Source organism: Ursus arctos, unplaced genomic scaffold (genome assembly GCF_023065955.2).
Source record: "Ursus arctos isolate Adak ecotype North America unplaced genomic scaffold, UrsArc2.0 scaffold_18, whole genome shotgun sequence".
Taxonomy (NCBI): Eukaryota; Metazoa; Chordata; class Mammalia; order Carnivora; family Ursidae; genus Ursus; species Ursus arctos.
In genome coordinates this window covers 44,646,205-44,661,554 of record NW_026622852.1, presented here as the reverse complement: position 1 = coordinate 44,661,554, position 15,350 = coordinate 44,646,205, and the positions used below count along the sequence as shown (strand labels likewise).

Genomic DNA, 15,350 nt, shown 5'->3' with positions numbered 1-15,350 from the left:
TCATTTTACAGCTGAGGCAAACAAGACAGATACGTAAGATTTGGCATCAGAATACAGATCTGTGTGACTGCTGAGCTTGTGTTCTTCCCAATACATTAGAAGAAGAAAAGGCACATCCTTTGGGGAATGCAGTAGGCATTGTCACGAGCAGGAGCAGGTAATGGAGTTCACAGATAAGAAGGGAAGGAAAGAGTAAAGGAAGAAAGAAATTCAGAAAATGAGGAAAGTGGGATGCTGACAGTTCAAGGCAGAGTGGGAGACAGGACTTCCTAGGTAAGAACCAACCTTGTGCCCAGTGAGAAGGCGCCAAGGAAGGAAGATCGAAGTGACATTTAGACAGATGAGAATAGCACCAGAATTGAACCCCAGATAATTGGACGAATTTCTTTCAAAACTGCTGTGGGAGCCAGAAAAGGGCAAAGACAAGGGCCTGTGGTAAGCAAAGGAGGAAGAATGGTTTAGAGGAAGATGCCACAGCTCAGGAAGGGGGTGGCTTGGCCTCGAGGCTTGAGAAGGGAAGTGCCTGGGAGGTCCAGCAGCGGGGCCACTGAGTCCATCTTTGGTGGCTGTTTGCAGTGGCATATGGCTGAGGGGTGATAGCAGCCCCACAGTGGTGAAGGGATAATTGTGGATGGCATTTTAAGAAGGAGAGCAGGAAGGAACAAGTAACCAGAGATCTCTGCTGTTACCAGTCGCCAATTGTGAAATTTACGCAGAGTGTTTACTCTTAACTGGCAAGAATTCACAGATGGTGGAAGACACCAGGGGTCAGACTGTGCCTTCTTCGCTAACTGTTTAGGAGCCTGTGAGATATCACTTTAAATGTCAAGTGTGGGAAAGGGAAAGGATAATTGCAAGCACTACAGTGCAAGAAAGTGCTTAGATTTAGACAAACTGTAGTTTTCTCCTTAAGGTAATTCAAAGTAGCCAAGTAACACTTTGCCAACGTATAGAAGAATGTTATAAAAGGGACACATGGGTTAATTTTACTGCTTTTTAAATGAGTGGGCAAGATGGGAAGTATTCTTAGGATTATACAATTGGATCATACAATTAAGACGAGGAACCCTTCCTTCAAGGAGTTTTTAATCCCATGTGATACTAACTTTTCCATTCTATATAGCACTTTCCTGAATTTTCTTGAATCCTCTCTTCCACTTAGTTCTTGTAGCTGTCATAGAAGTGACTCCATAAACCATTTATCCCATAGACAAAGAGACAGACACCAAGGGACAAAAACAGCCTCTCAACAGATCGAGGGTCTGTTTTTTATACAGTTAGTGGTGGGGTCAATGCACCATCAAATTGTCCTAATTCTTTCTTCCATAAACTTTCACCTGCCACTCAACTCAGTTGATAACTAAACCTTTTCCAGAAATGAGGGAGAATGGGGAAAATTATAAATGCATGAATGAACTACTACTTTATTATTGAGTCTCCCATTTTCATACTGTATCACAAGTTTTAAAATGCTAGAACCACATGTTAAGGACACTGAAACATCTGCATGTTGGAGTTACACCTCTAATCACAGAATAGAATTACTGGAACGGACATTTACTCCAACCCCTGTATTTTATAGGTAAGGAAATAGTCCTGGAGAGGTGAACATACTAGAATGTCATAGAGCTGGCCTGAGCCTCAGAAGCCGTTTGGTCCATTGCTTTCCAATAGGCAAACTTTCTCATGGCAATATCAGTTTTTCCCCCCACATACGTCTTGTATTATTCATTTTGTTCTCTGTTTTTGTTTTTTCTAAAAAGGCCCACAATGTAAACTTAAATATATATTGTTAAGGAGTCATATTCCGTACTCTTCACAAAACCTATCATAAACAGAAAATAACCATGAAAATATATACATAATCATAAAAGGTTATATACTGTCATCTGATAACCACATAAAATCATCAACCACTTTGGAAAACGCTAACCCAGCCCCAGTGTCCCATTTTATAGGCAAGAGACGTGAGTCTAGGGCAAGGCTGGACTCTGAACGCCACCACTGCCTCTGCTCATTTACCTGATCTCAGCAGCCAGTGTTCTAGTAACTGACAAAGGTGTTCCCTGCTCTTTGTGCCTCTCAGCTCTCAGACCTGGACTAGACATTGCAACTACAGACATTCCAGCCAAAGATGATGTGTGGGAAGGATTCACAGCTCTAGCCAGAGAGTCATGCTCTGCCATGAATTTCAAAAGTGCTCTTTGCATGTAGAAAGTTTCTATGGCAGCTGTGCCCCCCCTCCCCCCCCCCCCAGGGAGCAGTGCACTCCTCCAGAAGATTCAGGATCTCAAACTTAAAGGCCAAAGCTACTGACCATCAACCTTCACCTGTCCCCCAACAATATTGAAAAAGAGGTTCCTGGGAAGACAGACAATAGCTCAGCGAGTCTTTGCACAAGAGATCCTGGTGTTTCCCAGAGAAAACCATTTTTGGAATCTTGATAGTCAATGGCAAGCTGTGTAGTCCGTTTGCAAAAGTAGAGCTGACAGGTTTTATTTTTATTTATTTTGGAATGAAAGATCAGAAAACTAAAATTGGCGGCAGATGCCTCACCGAGTTCAGAGCAGACCATGACATTCTTCTGGTATAAGTTTATGTGCGATGAAGAAGGGGAATTGGCACCACACTAGGAGAAGCAAATAAGAGCCTAGGTCACAACGTCTGAATGGATATTGTAAGCTCAGAATCAAAGAGGCCAGCACTAGCCTCACAGTGGGTCTGACCCCGGAGGGTAAAGGGGGAATAACCTTGCAGTGTGAAAGAGAGAGATGATCTGACCGACAGGGGTGCCTTATTTCCCTTTGTGAGAAGGATCACGTATTCCATCCTGTTGACATTGCCTTGGCTGTTATGAATCCTAGCAATAACTCTCAAGCACAAAACCAGTAACCATATTAAATATAGTGTATTGTCCTCCATTTCCTATTATAACTGTCATTTTCAGATCTGTCTGTGCATGAAAATCACTTGGGCAACATTTCAGATTCCTTAGGCCCAATCTCTGATACTAAATCAGAATTTTTAACAATAAGGATCATAAATGTATCTACAAAAATGGATGGAAATAGATAATTAAAGTCCTCAAGTCCTGATTCTTAAGCCAAGCACTTTTTAAAAAGCCAGAGGTGGTAAACTTTATCATCTTGATACACTGTTTCCATTTTTAATAGTTCTATTAAAACTGTCTCCATTGTAAGCTGCCGAAAGTCCTTAGTACAAATAAAGGGTGAGAGAAGATGTTAGAAGAACATAGAACAAATGAGAGAGAAAGTGACCTAGGGACACAAGAAAACATGGTAGATTTACTAGCTTAATCTAACTTCAGGATCCAGGGACAGAGACTCTCTAACCTTCAAAGAGAGACTTCTGTTACCCTTCTAAGAAGTGAAGTCAGAGACACCTTCTCTGGGGATTTTGTGAGAAGTTCAGAGCCTCTAAAACTTTTTCACATCCTTTTTTTTTTTTAACTCCTTATTTCCATATAGGGCCTCCTAGAAAATCCCTTCAACAGAAGCATTCATTCTTTATCGTGGAGGTGGGAAGACCTCCAATAATCTTAAGGGAAAGATAAGACAGAGTCCCCGGAAGGCAGATGGACCTTGCAACCACACTTCACAGCTGGGCCACGGGAAGGTAGAGGGCCAAGGTTCTTGGCGGGGGGGTGGGAGGAAGGGGGCAGTGGATAAGAACCAGTCTGGGTCGTTTCAGGTCAGTCCTGTCACTTGGCTCATGGGAAATGGGGCGTCATGAGTGTGAGACAAGAGCTCAAATTGGCAACTGACTGGTTTTGATTTAATTACATAGTGAGATCGTTTCTTAAGAGCATACTACATAATCCTTTCTCCTAAACGCGGGTTTAATTTTCAACAGAACATTTCTCGCATAAACAACATGTCGTTTCTAAACCCTTATTGCCATTCCCAGAACTGCTTGCAGCCTTTCAGAAACCCATTATTTTATAATTATAATCAAGACTATTAGGATGGGACAATTTGTGCCAAAAAGCACATTTACACTCAGAATTGTCACTTAGCACTGTCACAGAGTGGTATCAACTCTATTTCTGTAGAGATCAAGGCAAAGAGCAGACACTGCCTTTTAAACTTTCAATTTTTAGATGGCATGGGAGTTACTGACCTTGGCTACATTATTCCCCAGTCACTCCTCTGACTACCCCTGGTAGAATAGCCAGAACACCATGGCAGTTGTTATGTGGCGGGAGGAATATAGCCCTGGGAAATCAGGTCAACTTGGGTTCACACCCTGTTCCTTCCTCTTCCACCTGGACAATTCACATTTGCCCCTCAGTTTCCTTATCTGAGAAATGGCAAACCTTGGTAGCTTCAGCACCAAGTACTTGCCCAATAGGATCATTTTAACAATTAAATGAATTAATATACAGATTAGAACAGCCCCCTGCATGTACTGAGAAAATAAAAAGCCAATGCTAGTTATTATGAATGCATATAAAGTGTGCGACCTTGGACGTGTGACTCATCCATCCCCTCACTGCTAAACTGAGGAAAGTAATACCTCACTCACAGGGGAACAGCAACAATTGGAGGAGCACACGTGGTGCTCAGTGTATTTAGATCCTTTGGATCAACTACTTCTTCCACAGGTTTCACTTTGAGTTGAAAAGCTTGGTGATCTCCATAACAGAACCCAGAGTGTGCAATCTTATTCCAACCATCTGGAAAGTCCTTAGCTTTTGGAACTTCCCCCGTAACCTGTTAAATCACCAGTCAGTGATTCCCATCAGAAAGTCAGACTGACTAAAAACTGATACAGCTACTTAAGCATGCTGTTTATGGGAAGCCCATCATCTAGCGGTCCTCATTTGTCCATTGTTGAAAATCTTTAATCATGTGTATCTTTGATTAACTTTTTCCCAGCCTCATATGGCTGTGATATTAATATCAATAAGTAACAATAATAATAATGCCCTTGGGTAAATATCAGTCAAAAGTATAATGGTGAGATAAGAGGTTTTATGCATTTTTTTTTTTTTGAGAGGAGGGTGCTCTGGTTAAAGAACAGTGTTAAATAGTCCTTCCTATGAAGTGGAAGTGATCTTACGTCCTAACCTCGGAGCTCCCATTTATTAGCAGGTGATCTTGACCACATTGTAGAATGTCAGTCTCCTCATCTGTAAATTGGAAATAATTAGTGTCTTCCTATTTCATTGATGTGATATGGCAAATGAGTTAGTACATACAAAGACTTTGCACAAAATGATTGGTCAATTAAAGGCGGTGGTTATTATTATCGCAAACATTATCATTATAGCCAAGTGAGGTCTGCCAAGAAGGTACTATTACCCCTATTTTATGTGCTGAAATCTGAGCCTCAAGGTGCTTGAATGACTCTCCCACAATTACACAACAAGTAAATGGAGAGCCTAGACCAGATCTCACTTTCCACCCTCCCAGGCAAGGCGGTTCATTGTCCACTGCACCAGGATTCTGCTCCATTAAAAAAAAAAAAGAGAGAAGAAGAAGAAGAAGAAGAAAAAAAACAACAGAGTATGGGATTGCCTGCATAGCTCAGTCAGTTAAGCTTCCAACTCTTGATTTCGACTCAGGTCATGATCTCAGGGTTGTGAGATAGAGCCCTGCATGGTGTTACACACTGGGTATGGAGCCTGCTTGAGAGTCTCTGTCTCTCTTTCCCTCTGTAGCCCTCCCTTGCCCCCTCTAAAAAGGAAAGGAAAAAGGAGGGAAGGGAAGGGAAGGGAAGGGAAGGGAAGGGAAGGAGGGAAGGAGGGAGGGAGGGAGGGAGGGAGGGAGGGAGGGAGGGAGGGGAAGGAAGGAAGGGAGGAAGGAAGGAAGGAAGGAAGGAAGGAAGGGAGGGAGGGAGGGAGGGAGGGAGGGAGGGAGAAGGGAGAAGGGAAGAAGGGGCAGGGAGGAAGGGGAAGGCAGGAAGGACAACAGACTATGGCTTTTGCCCCTTCGTAAATTCTAGCAGCAGTATCTGATGATCTGATGTGTTTCAGAGTTGGGGCCCTGCCTCCTCTTTCCATTCTCCCTCCCCAAGAGTCAAATGCTGGACTTTTACTATGGGTGTAAGATCTCCTGCCTTAGAGACCTTCAGAATTCCAAGTTTCTGTATCAACTTCATATCAGGCTTGGGATATTTCCTGTTGTTAAGGTAGACCCTTCAAACAGGTAAATTTAGAGTTGTGCTGTGTCTCCCTTTCACTCTCTATTGTACTTTCATAGTAGACCTGTAGCGTAGGAGAGGCTTACCCTTGCTACTCAAGAAAAACTAGAATTAGCTTAAGAGACTTGTTCAAAATTACATTGTGAAGGTATGGCAGAACCAGGATCCAAACCCAAATCCATCATACACATCTGCTGGGACTAGCACCTCCATAAATAAGTCCACATAGAATTTTTTTAATCTGCACCCCATTTATTTATTTGAGACGGGGGAGGGGCAGAAGGAGAGAGAAAGAGAGAACGTCATGCAGGCTCCATGCCCAGCACGGAACCCCATAATACAGGGCTCGATCTCACAACCCTGAGATCACGACCTGAGCCAAAATCAAGAGTCAGATGCTTAACCAACTGAGCTACTCGGGCACCCCTTACACCCGCTATGTTTAAGAACAAATGCTAGAATATTACATGGGAAGAATATAAAAGTCAAACTTTCCAGTCACTTCTGATGTTCAAAGCATCAGTATTCTTCTTCAATTAGCAAAATAGATTATTGGTATTCTAGGTGGTAGGCTGAAATTCACACTCTCGGGACTCTGAGCTATTGGGGTCCTCTCATTTATCCAAGCTAAAGAAAGGGAGAGTAATGGTGCCAATAGGAAACCCAGTGCAAGGTTCATGCTATGCTGCTCCTCCTCCAGATAGTTAAGTTTAAATCCTGTGTTAAGGTACATTGCTAAAGTTGATGAACTCAGAATATATGGGCTCCATATCAAGTTGCTTTCCAATGCCGTTTAATGAAGACATGGGAAGGAATAGTCTTGTTTGTTTGTTTGTTTATTTATTTATTTATTTATTTATTTATTTATTTATTATGTTCAGTTAGCCAACAGATAGTACATCATTAGTTTCTGATGTGTTGTTCAGTGATCCATTAGTTGCCTATAACACCCTGTGCTCATCACAACACCCTCTCCTTAATAACCATCACCCGGTTACCCCATCCCCCCACCCCGCTCCCTTCTGTAAGCCTCAGTTTGCTTCCTGGAGCCCATAGTCTCTCATGGTTTGTCTCACTCTCTTATTTCTTCCCATTCAGTTTTTGCTCCCTTCCCCTGTGGTCCTCCATGCTGTTCCTTATGTTCCACATATGAGTGAAACCATATGATAATTTTCTTACTCTGCTTGACTTATTTCACTTAGCATAATCACCCCAGTTCCATCCATGTCAGTGCAAATGCTAAGTATTCATCGTTTCTGATGGCTGAGTAATATCCCATCGTATATATGAACCATATCTTTTTATCCACTCATCTGTTGAAGGACATCTTGGTTCCTTCCACAGTTTGGCTATTGTGGACATTGCTGCTATGAACATTGGGATGCATGTTTCCCTTCTTTTCACTACATCTGTATCTTTGGAGTAGCCTTATTTAAAGTCATGTGGCAGAAAGGATCACTGAGTACAGGGTGGTGGGTAATTGCTATTAATACAAAATCAGCTAGGCCCACCTGCAAGGCCATTTGGATGGACCTATTTGCATGAAAATCCTGGGAGCATCGTGGGAAAAAATGTACTCTGTTGGAAAAGAGAGCTAAAGTGGGAAGGGCTTAGTCCTTCCTTGTGAGAGGCAATGGTTGATTTCATGGACTGCTTGATATCTCTTATATAGCTCAGCCTTCAGCCCAACACCCATCCTTTGGTTTCACCTTCATATCTGGGTTCTGGTGATGAGCTCTGGCCATAGCAAAGAGAAAATAAAAATAAAGAACAGTAGTACTAAAATCTCGATAAGAAATAGAAGAAAGGCATTAGAGAAACCATCTAGCCTCATTGGCTTTTGATAGAAGAGAGACTGGATTTAAATCCAAGCTGTGCTTTTATTAGCTGTGTGACTTTGGATAGGTTACTTATAGTCTCAGAGTCTTTGCTTCCTAATGGGTAATAATGCTGATATTACTAGTATCCATCTCATAGTCATGGTATGGGAATTTAAATTAGATATCATACATAAAGCAGTAGAGTAGGACCTAAAAATAACTATTTTTTTAAAGATTTTATTTTTACTTATTTGACAGAGACAGCCAGCGAGAGAGGGAACACAAGCAGGGGGAGTGGGAGAGGAAGAAGCAGGCTCCTAGTGGAGAAGCCTGATGTGGGGCTCGATCCCAGAACACCGGGATCATGCCCTGAGCTGAAGGCAGACACTTAACGACTGCGCCACCCAGGCGCCCCCAAAAAATAACTATTAAGGATAAATGTTATCAGTCTGCTTCCCTTCTTTTGCAAAGTAACTTCTGGAATACTTGGAGTTAAGTAGCTGAGTGGAGGAAGCAGTTGAGAACATTCATGAAGACAATAACAGAGACAAGAAATAGCTGTAGAAAGCTAGAGCCCCAGACACTGCATGGACAGCAAAGAGCAGTGGTCTGGAACCTGGGGGCCTTGAGACACAGAGGACAACAACAACAAGAGATGGGTCTTCATTCACTCATTAGTTCTTTAAATAGATGTTGTTCTGTCTGCTCTGTGCAGGCCATCAAGCTCAGGGCTGGGGCAGCAAAGGATGAATGGACATGCTCCCTGTCCTCACAGAGGGCGATCATTCTTGTGTTTATGTAAGACCTTCCAGGAACCTGCTGGTGATTTCTAGAAAGGTGACAAAGTCCAGAAGGAGGCTGGGGTTCTGACAATCCTGTGGGTAGGAGCCGAGTCAGAAAGAAACTGTCTAATTACAGTCCTCCTGTGGTCCCACAGGCTGGGAAAACAGCAATTGCTAAAATGCTGTTTTTTGAGAAGACCACTCAATATTGCCTTCTGTTCGCCCTGTACAAAGTCGCAGAGGATTACTCCTCCATAAAAATAGTATCCCGTACACAGACAATCATGCTTAATACTGACAGCAGTTCACAGAGTAATAGTCTACCCTCATTTTATATTTGAGTTAGCTAGGCACTCATAAAAGTGAAGCCCAGAGCACACATGGTACATGGTAAGTCTGAGTTGTGGCTTTCTCCAGAAGACACACTATCTAACTATCCAAAACACTGTGGGGGTGGGGGAGCTCTCTGGAGTCTGAATGGGGAAGCACAATGCTAAAGCTTACTCTTAGTGTCTTCCTTTCCTATTTTTCATTCTTCATCCAGCTTTTCTGGTTCTTGTTGATTACCCTTATTGTCTAGGCATACTTTGTTTGAATCTCCCTCACGTCCTTTATGGAAAGAAAAGTGCTATAAATAAATCATTCAGTATATGTAATATATATATGCATATGTATTTGCCTAATGATTCACGCTTTCAGTGAAAAACCCTTGACCAGTGTTGACTACGCAGAGAACTACAGCGGTTTCACTTCTTGTTTTACTGATGAAGTGTGAAGCATTAGGGTGCAGTGGAAAGTGAGCTGCCCCAAGGAGGCTGGGGACCCAAGTCCAGGCCCCGCCGTTCACTTATACTGTGGCCTATTGACAATAAACTTACTTCCTTCAACTTCAGGTTTCATGTCAGTAACATGGGGATACTAATTCTTAACCTGCTACCTCCCCCAGATAAGAAATTCAGATGTGGTCATAATTGTGTGACTATGATCCAAGTTGTAGGGTATTACACAGATTGAAGGCATTCTAATTAGTATTAATTTTGCTCTATTCCACTCCTTGTCTCTCTTTACTATGGAGATCTTAAATGGCTTCAAAGGATCTGCCCATGGTCTGACTTTCCTCTTCCCTGCCCTTATGTTTCCGTCCTATCATTTCTTTCCCTCCTTGTCTGTCTCACCTGCAATTTTCAGAACTCCCGTCTGGGAGAGGGGACTGATGGGAAGGAGGTCAGCATCAGCCTTCTATACAGGAAACATTCCAGCTTCATTTTGATTTTCCTCCTTGGAGTCTTGTATATTTGCTTGAACTAACACACATATACAGAACCCACACTCAAATATGAACACAAGAACACTCACAATAGCCTTGGACACACACAAAAACACATGTCTTCAGGCATACGCAGAATAACACAGATATTCATATATAAGCAATCACATACAAACACAAGAGTAGAGAACCTATCTCAAACAGCTGTAGACTTCCACATCAAATGCACATATAGAATCACACTGTTCCACGCGGACATGATCACACAGACACACACGCTCTTGCATACACACAGACACAGACAGCAGCACATAGAGGCACTCTCACAAAGACACAGATCCACTTTCACTACCATGCAAGACCTATAAACACACCCAGGTATGTTCAACAACTCCATTTAGGCTCCAACCAAAATACACTCTGAAACAGTCACAAGCAGACTCCTGGGTTATGGCCATGTTTTCAGTTTTAACAACCATATTTTCCAAATTACTTTGTTGTTCTTCCTGGGGAAGAAGGGTGTGTGTTTTTCTAAGAATTCCCCTTAACATAACCCACATTAACCTCAGTGACATTATTTTCTTAGTGATAACATCTACTCTTTCCTAAATGTGGTCACAGGGAGTAGTACTCAACAGGAAGCAGCAGTGTGCACTCCCTACTTTGAACCATTTCATAATCCCCTGAAAAAGTCAATGTTCCATCAGCAAATACTCATTTCCTGCAGAAGAAACTGCTGCAGCTCTTGTCACATGGTCATCCCAGCTATATCAGCCCTATGTTTCTGGGACCATCAACAACTGACCTCCAGGTCAACTCATTTCTTGGCCACCCTTAGCCCCGAATTGCTCATTATAGGACCGGGAATTTGGACTTCTCCCTCTCTATTACAATAAGTGCCACTTTCAACCAAATTATTTTAATTCTTCCTTCATGACATTCATAACTTAGTAGGTAATAACTTTAGAGTGACATCAAGTGACAAAGTGATGGAGTGTATTTTACATATTTGCTTGAACGATAGTGCTTAAATATGGAAATTTCCAGCATGCCTTATTTATGGTAAGAGTTTATAGAGGAGACATGAAAAATGAGACCCGGATTTTATAAAAACAAAAATGTATCAGACACAATTAATTAATAAATAGAACATACTAAAGAATGGCCAGGATGTTTGTGACTATGTGTTAATCAGATTTCCTTGGATATGTGTTAATAAGGGCTCCTGCTAGTTTCTAGACTTTAGCCTTTGTAAAGAAACTGGCTTCAAGTGGAGGGGAAGTGGTCTGAATCAGGAGATTTCAGAGTCATCAAGTGAAATTTCAGTTGCATTCAACAGAAAAGGAAAAGATGAGCAAAGACCTTGTTTGGTTAAAACTGCCAAAACAGCTTTAATATGGCTAGCAGGTAAAACATGAGGTAGTTTCCATTCCAAAGACTCAGGTGAAGAACTATGTCTTCTTCCTGATCTCTCTGGGGCCCAGTCTCTTAGGTCTAATTCATTTTGATGGGGTAAGAATTGAGTTGACTTTCCATGCCATGGACTCCTGACCTGATTTGATGGAAACATGCACCTGGAGGTTCTGTGATTTAGCACAGTATTATTCCCTCTGTACTGTAAACTCCATGAGGTCAGCAGTCCTCTATACCTCGTGCACCACTGGATCATCGGCCCTTAGCACAATGCCAGATACGTCACAGCATTTAATACTTGTTAACTGAACAAGTACTGTGTCCAGCTGGGCAAGAAGCACCACGGGAGCTTTTCCTCCCCAGGCAGAGGTTACCGTTTCATGCTAGCTGTTTTCTGCATCTGCTGTTCCTTCTGGACTCCACTGTTTACCATCCAGCAAGGCTTTTCGGAGTCGTCTCCAGAAGATGTGCCGCCCCAGGACACTGTCTTCCCACTCTAGGTAAGTGTTCCTGCTAAGAAGCCGATACAGCTCCACCTGCTGCCGCAGCAGGGACTTCTCCACCTTCTGCAGAACAATGAAGATGATGCCGGCACGACTACTAAGAAACTGCCAGGTCTGGGCAATCTCATACTCAAAGATACACCACCGACTCTGGATGAAGTGTTGGGACACCACAACAATAACCTTCCGGCTTTTGTGGAAACCTTCCTGGATGATGTTGGCAGCAATGGCCACACCAGGAATGAAGTCTCTATAGTGAAGGCAGAGCTGAAAGGGGGGCACCCCCTCTTCCAAGTTCTTTACCAGTTCATTCCTTACCCAGTCTTCATCTTGACTTGAGTAGATAACGAAGGCATCATAAGTGCTTTCGCCTTTGCTGTACTTTTTGCAGCCAGCAAGAAGCATCAGGTGGAAATAGAACTTATACACCAAAACTGCTACCAGAGAAACCATGAGTACAGTGAACACCGACACAGTAATGATAGTCTTACTCCTCTGACAGGTGGCATTCCTAAAACTCAGCATGGGCATGCCCTGCATGTCTAAAGGTTTTGCACACACCATTTCTTCAACTTCCACCAAGAGCTGCCTGTGGTCCTTGACCCACTGCAGGAAGTTCTGGTGTTCACAAACACAAGCAAAGTCATTCTGAGTAAGATTTAAGGAAACTAGATTACTTGGAAAATGCTGTCGTTCTCGCTCTTTGGAGGCCACTATTCGATTAAAACTGTAATCCAGAATTTGGAGGGAGAGGAGAGGTTCATAAGGGAGTGTATCCAATGACAGGAGATTGTTGTGACTCATATTTATCAACTGAAGTTTCGGAAGTGAACCAAATGCTACCTGGGACACCCGTTCCAGCTGACACTTAGAGAGATCTAGAATGGTCAAGTTAGTCAGGTCTTTGAAAATATTTGGAAGGAAGTTGTCCTGAAAAGAATTACCAGCCATTTTCAAGACTTGGAGGCTGACCAAGCCATCAAAAATGCCGTGGAAGACAACTTGGGTGTGAGTATAAGAAATATCAAGGTAATGGAGGTTTCTGAGGGATAGGAATACTGAAAAATCACTAGCCTGTTTCAAATTGGAATGCTGGAAATCTAGATATTCTAGTTGTTCTAAGCCCAAGAAGTTTGAACTCATGGTAATAATATCATTGAAGCTCAGATCTAAATGCTTCAGTCTGGTTGTCCCCAATTCAGAGTGAGAACAGCAACCCTTAAAACTCAGGCCATTTCTACTGAGATCTAGAAACTCAAGGCTGTTCGGGTTCATCTCAGTAAAAGTGTTCACGCCTTTGTTGGCAGTGAAAACAAACTCCTTGAGAGAGTCCAGCCCCCACGTGGGAAATTCTTCAAATCCACAGTTAACCATTTCCAACCGTTGCCATCTGAGATTTTTAGGAAGGTATCTTGGCCTGTTTAAAAACAGATGCACCAGAGAAATTGTAGAAACATTTCCCAAACAATTAAATAAGTCAGTAGTATCCTTTGAGAACTCATCAAAGTATGCTATCCGGAATTTTTCAATGGTCAAATCACACAGTCCCTCCAGGAGAGATTTATCAAAGCTTTCCAACTTCCTTTCATTTTTAAATTCTCCCAGAACCAACTGATGGATCTTTAAACCAGCCAGACCTTGAATACAAGTTTTCATTACATGTGTACTATTAAAATTACTTCTCAAAGTCAGTTCATGGAGTTTAATTTCTTTAAAGGCACCTGGTTGGATAAAGTATAAAGGGTTCAGGGACAAGTCTAAAGAAAGGTTGAGTAGAGGCATTTGACGTAGAACCTGCAAGTCTTTATGATAAATATTTTGGATCTTGTTATTGGAAAGATCCAAGTACTCCAGGTTGGGCATGTTAGAAAAATATTCAGGTAACTTGAAGGAATGGATAAGATTGTGAGCTACATTAAGCTCCTTCAAGGTTTTGAGATGTCCAATGGGGAAGTCCTCTAGAGATTGTACATTTGTCTCCACGACCACCAGCGTCTGTAAATTTGAGAGTCCAGAAAAGGCTCCTGGGAATAACTCCTGGATAGGGTTTCCTGTCAATATCAAGATGGAGAGGTGGTTTAGGCCCTGATACGCATCATCTTCAATTATCCGAATTTCACACCTACAGGGAAAAGAGATACAGATTATGTAATGTTTCTGCTGAATTAAAACTCAAAAAGGAATAACCATACCAGTCTTCTAGCTCTCCGCACAGATGTGACATGACATATGATTATGCATTGACAAAGACATGAAGCAGGACAGATGATGACATGAGCAAATAAGCCCCACAGATCCAGTATTATCCTACCAGACACAATGACAAACTCTTTTTGTCACATAAGGTACACATGCTAAGCGGAGGCAGGACATCCCTCAGAAGGAAATCAGTTAAAGATCAATAATTGGGGCACATGAAGACTGTATGGCTGATAAAAGTATGTAACTGCCTTGGATTAACTTCAGCCATTTCCTGCCAACATAATTGTGATTATCCATCAGATTGGTACAGATGATAAAGATAGCCAATAGCTGTTAGGCATGATAAATGACTGGTAAATGTCAATTTCAAAGATATAAAAAATTACACATAAGCATCACAGATACCCTCAAGGTTTATGCAAAACTTTCCATATATGACAGCTAGATATTTGTAAGTTGTAGTTATCAGAGGTAAATGTTAGTAATGGGTGGTAGGAGTAAGTTCTGTGGAAGAAAAAGAAAGTGTACTATGAAACCTTACATTAAAGGAAAGGACTTTTAGACAAGGGGGATCAAAGCAAGCCTCTCTGAGAGTACATAAGTTGAAATCTGAAGGATGAGTAGGAATTACCAAGAAAAGGAAATGAGCTGAAAAGCAGATACAAAAGCCCTGAGGTAGGCGACAGCCACAATACGTGGAGGAACTGTGAGAAACTGTGAGAAACTTGTGTCTGGTGTACAGAGAGGGAAGTGGAGTGGTGTGAGATGAGGTTGTGGAGAAAGGAGAATACAAAGCAGAGGCTTACACATTGGAAGAGTATTTTGAATTTTGCCCCAAGAGAAATGGCAGCTATGCTATATACAATATTCATGGATGTGTCCTAGAGACAAGGTTCTTATCCAGCCAACAAATGGCAAGCTAATGATAAACATTTGCTAGCAGTGCAGGTGCATGCCAGTTAACATTTGCAAATGAGTTATTTCCTAGTTCAGTCTGAATTGCATTTACAGTTTCTCCACTTGTCCTATCCCCTCCATGACGGTCAGGGGTAATAAAAGCATTTTGGCCCAAGCTTTTATTGATTGGTAATTTGATAGAGGGTGATGGGTGCCATAGAAAGAACACTGGAAAAGGGGGTGAGACAACTCAGTTCTGGTGTCTCTGTGGTCCTCTCATACCTCTGTGGATCTCAGTTAT

The 15,350-nt window shown here is 42.1% G+C and overlaps 1 protein-coding gene across 3 annotated transcripts in view; it reads right to left on the bottom strand.

Annotated features, from left to right (window-relative positions):
* Positions 1 to 11,400: 11,400 nt before the first annotated feature.
* The window catches only part of TLR4 (toll like receptor 4), a 48,674-nt gene continuing 44,724 nt past the window's right edge, over positions 11,401 to 15,350 (bottom strand). For all 3 annotated transcript variants that reach the window (XM_044389550.3, XM_048223335.2, XM_048223336.2), the window contains one exon: positions 11,401 to 14,072. In XM_044389550.3, the coding sequence (XP_044245485.2) occupies positions 11,831 to 14,072 (2,242 nt within the window). In that variant the 3' untranslated portion in view covers positions 11,401 to 11,830. The remainder of the gene's footprint in view (positions 14,073 to 15,350) is intronic.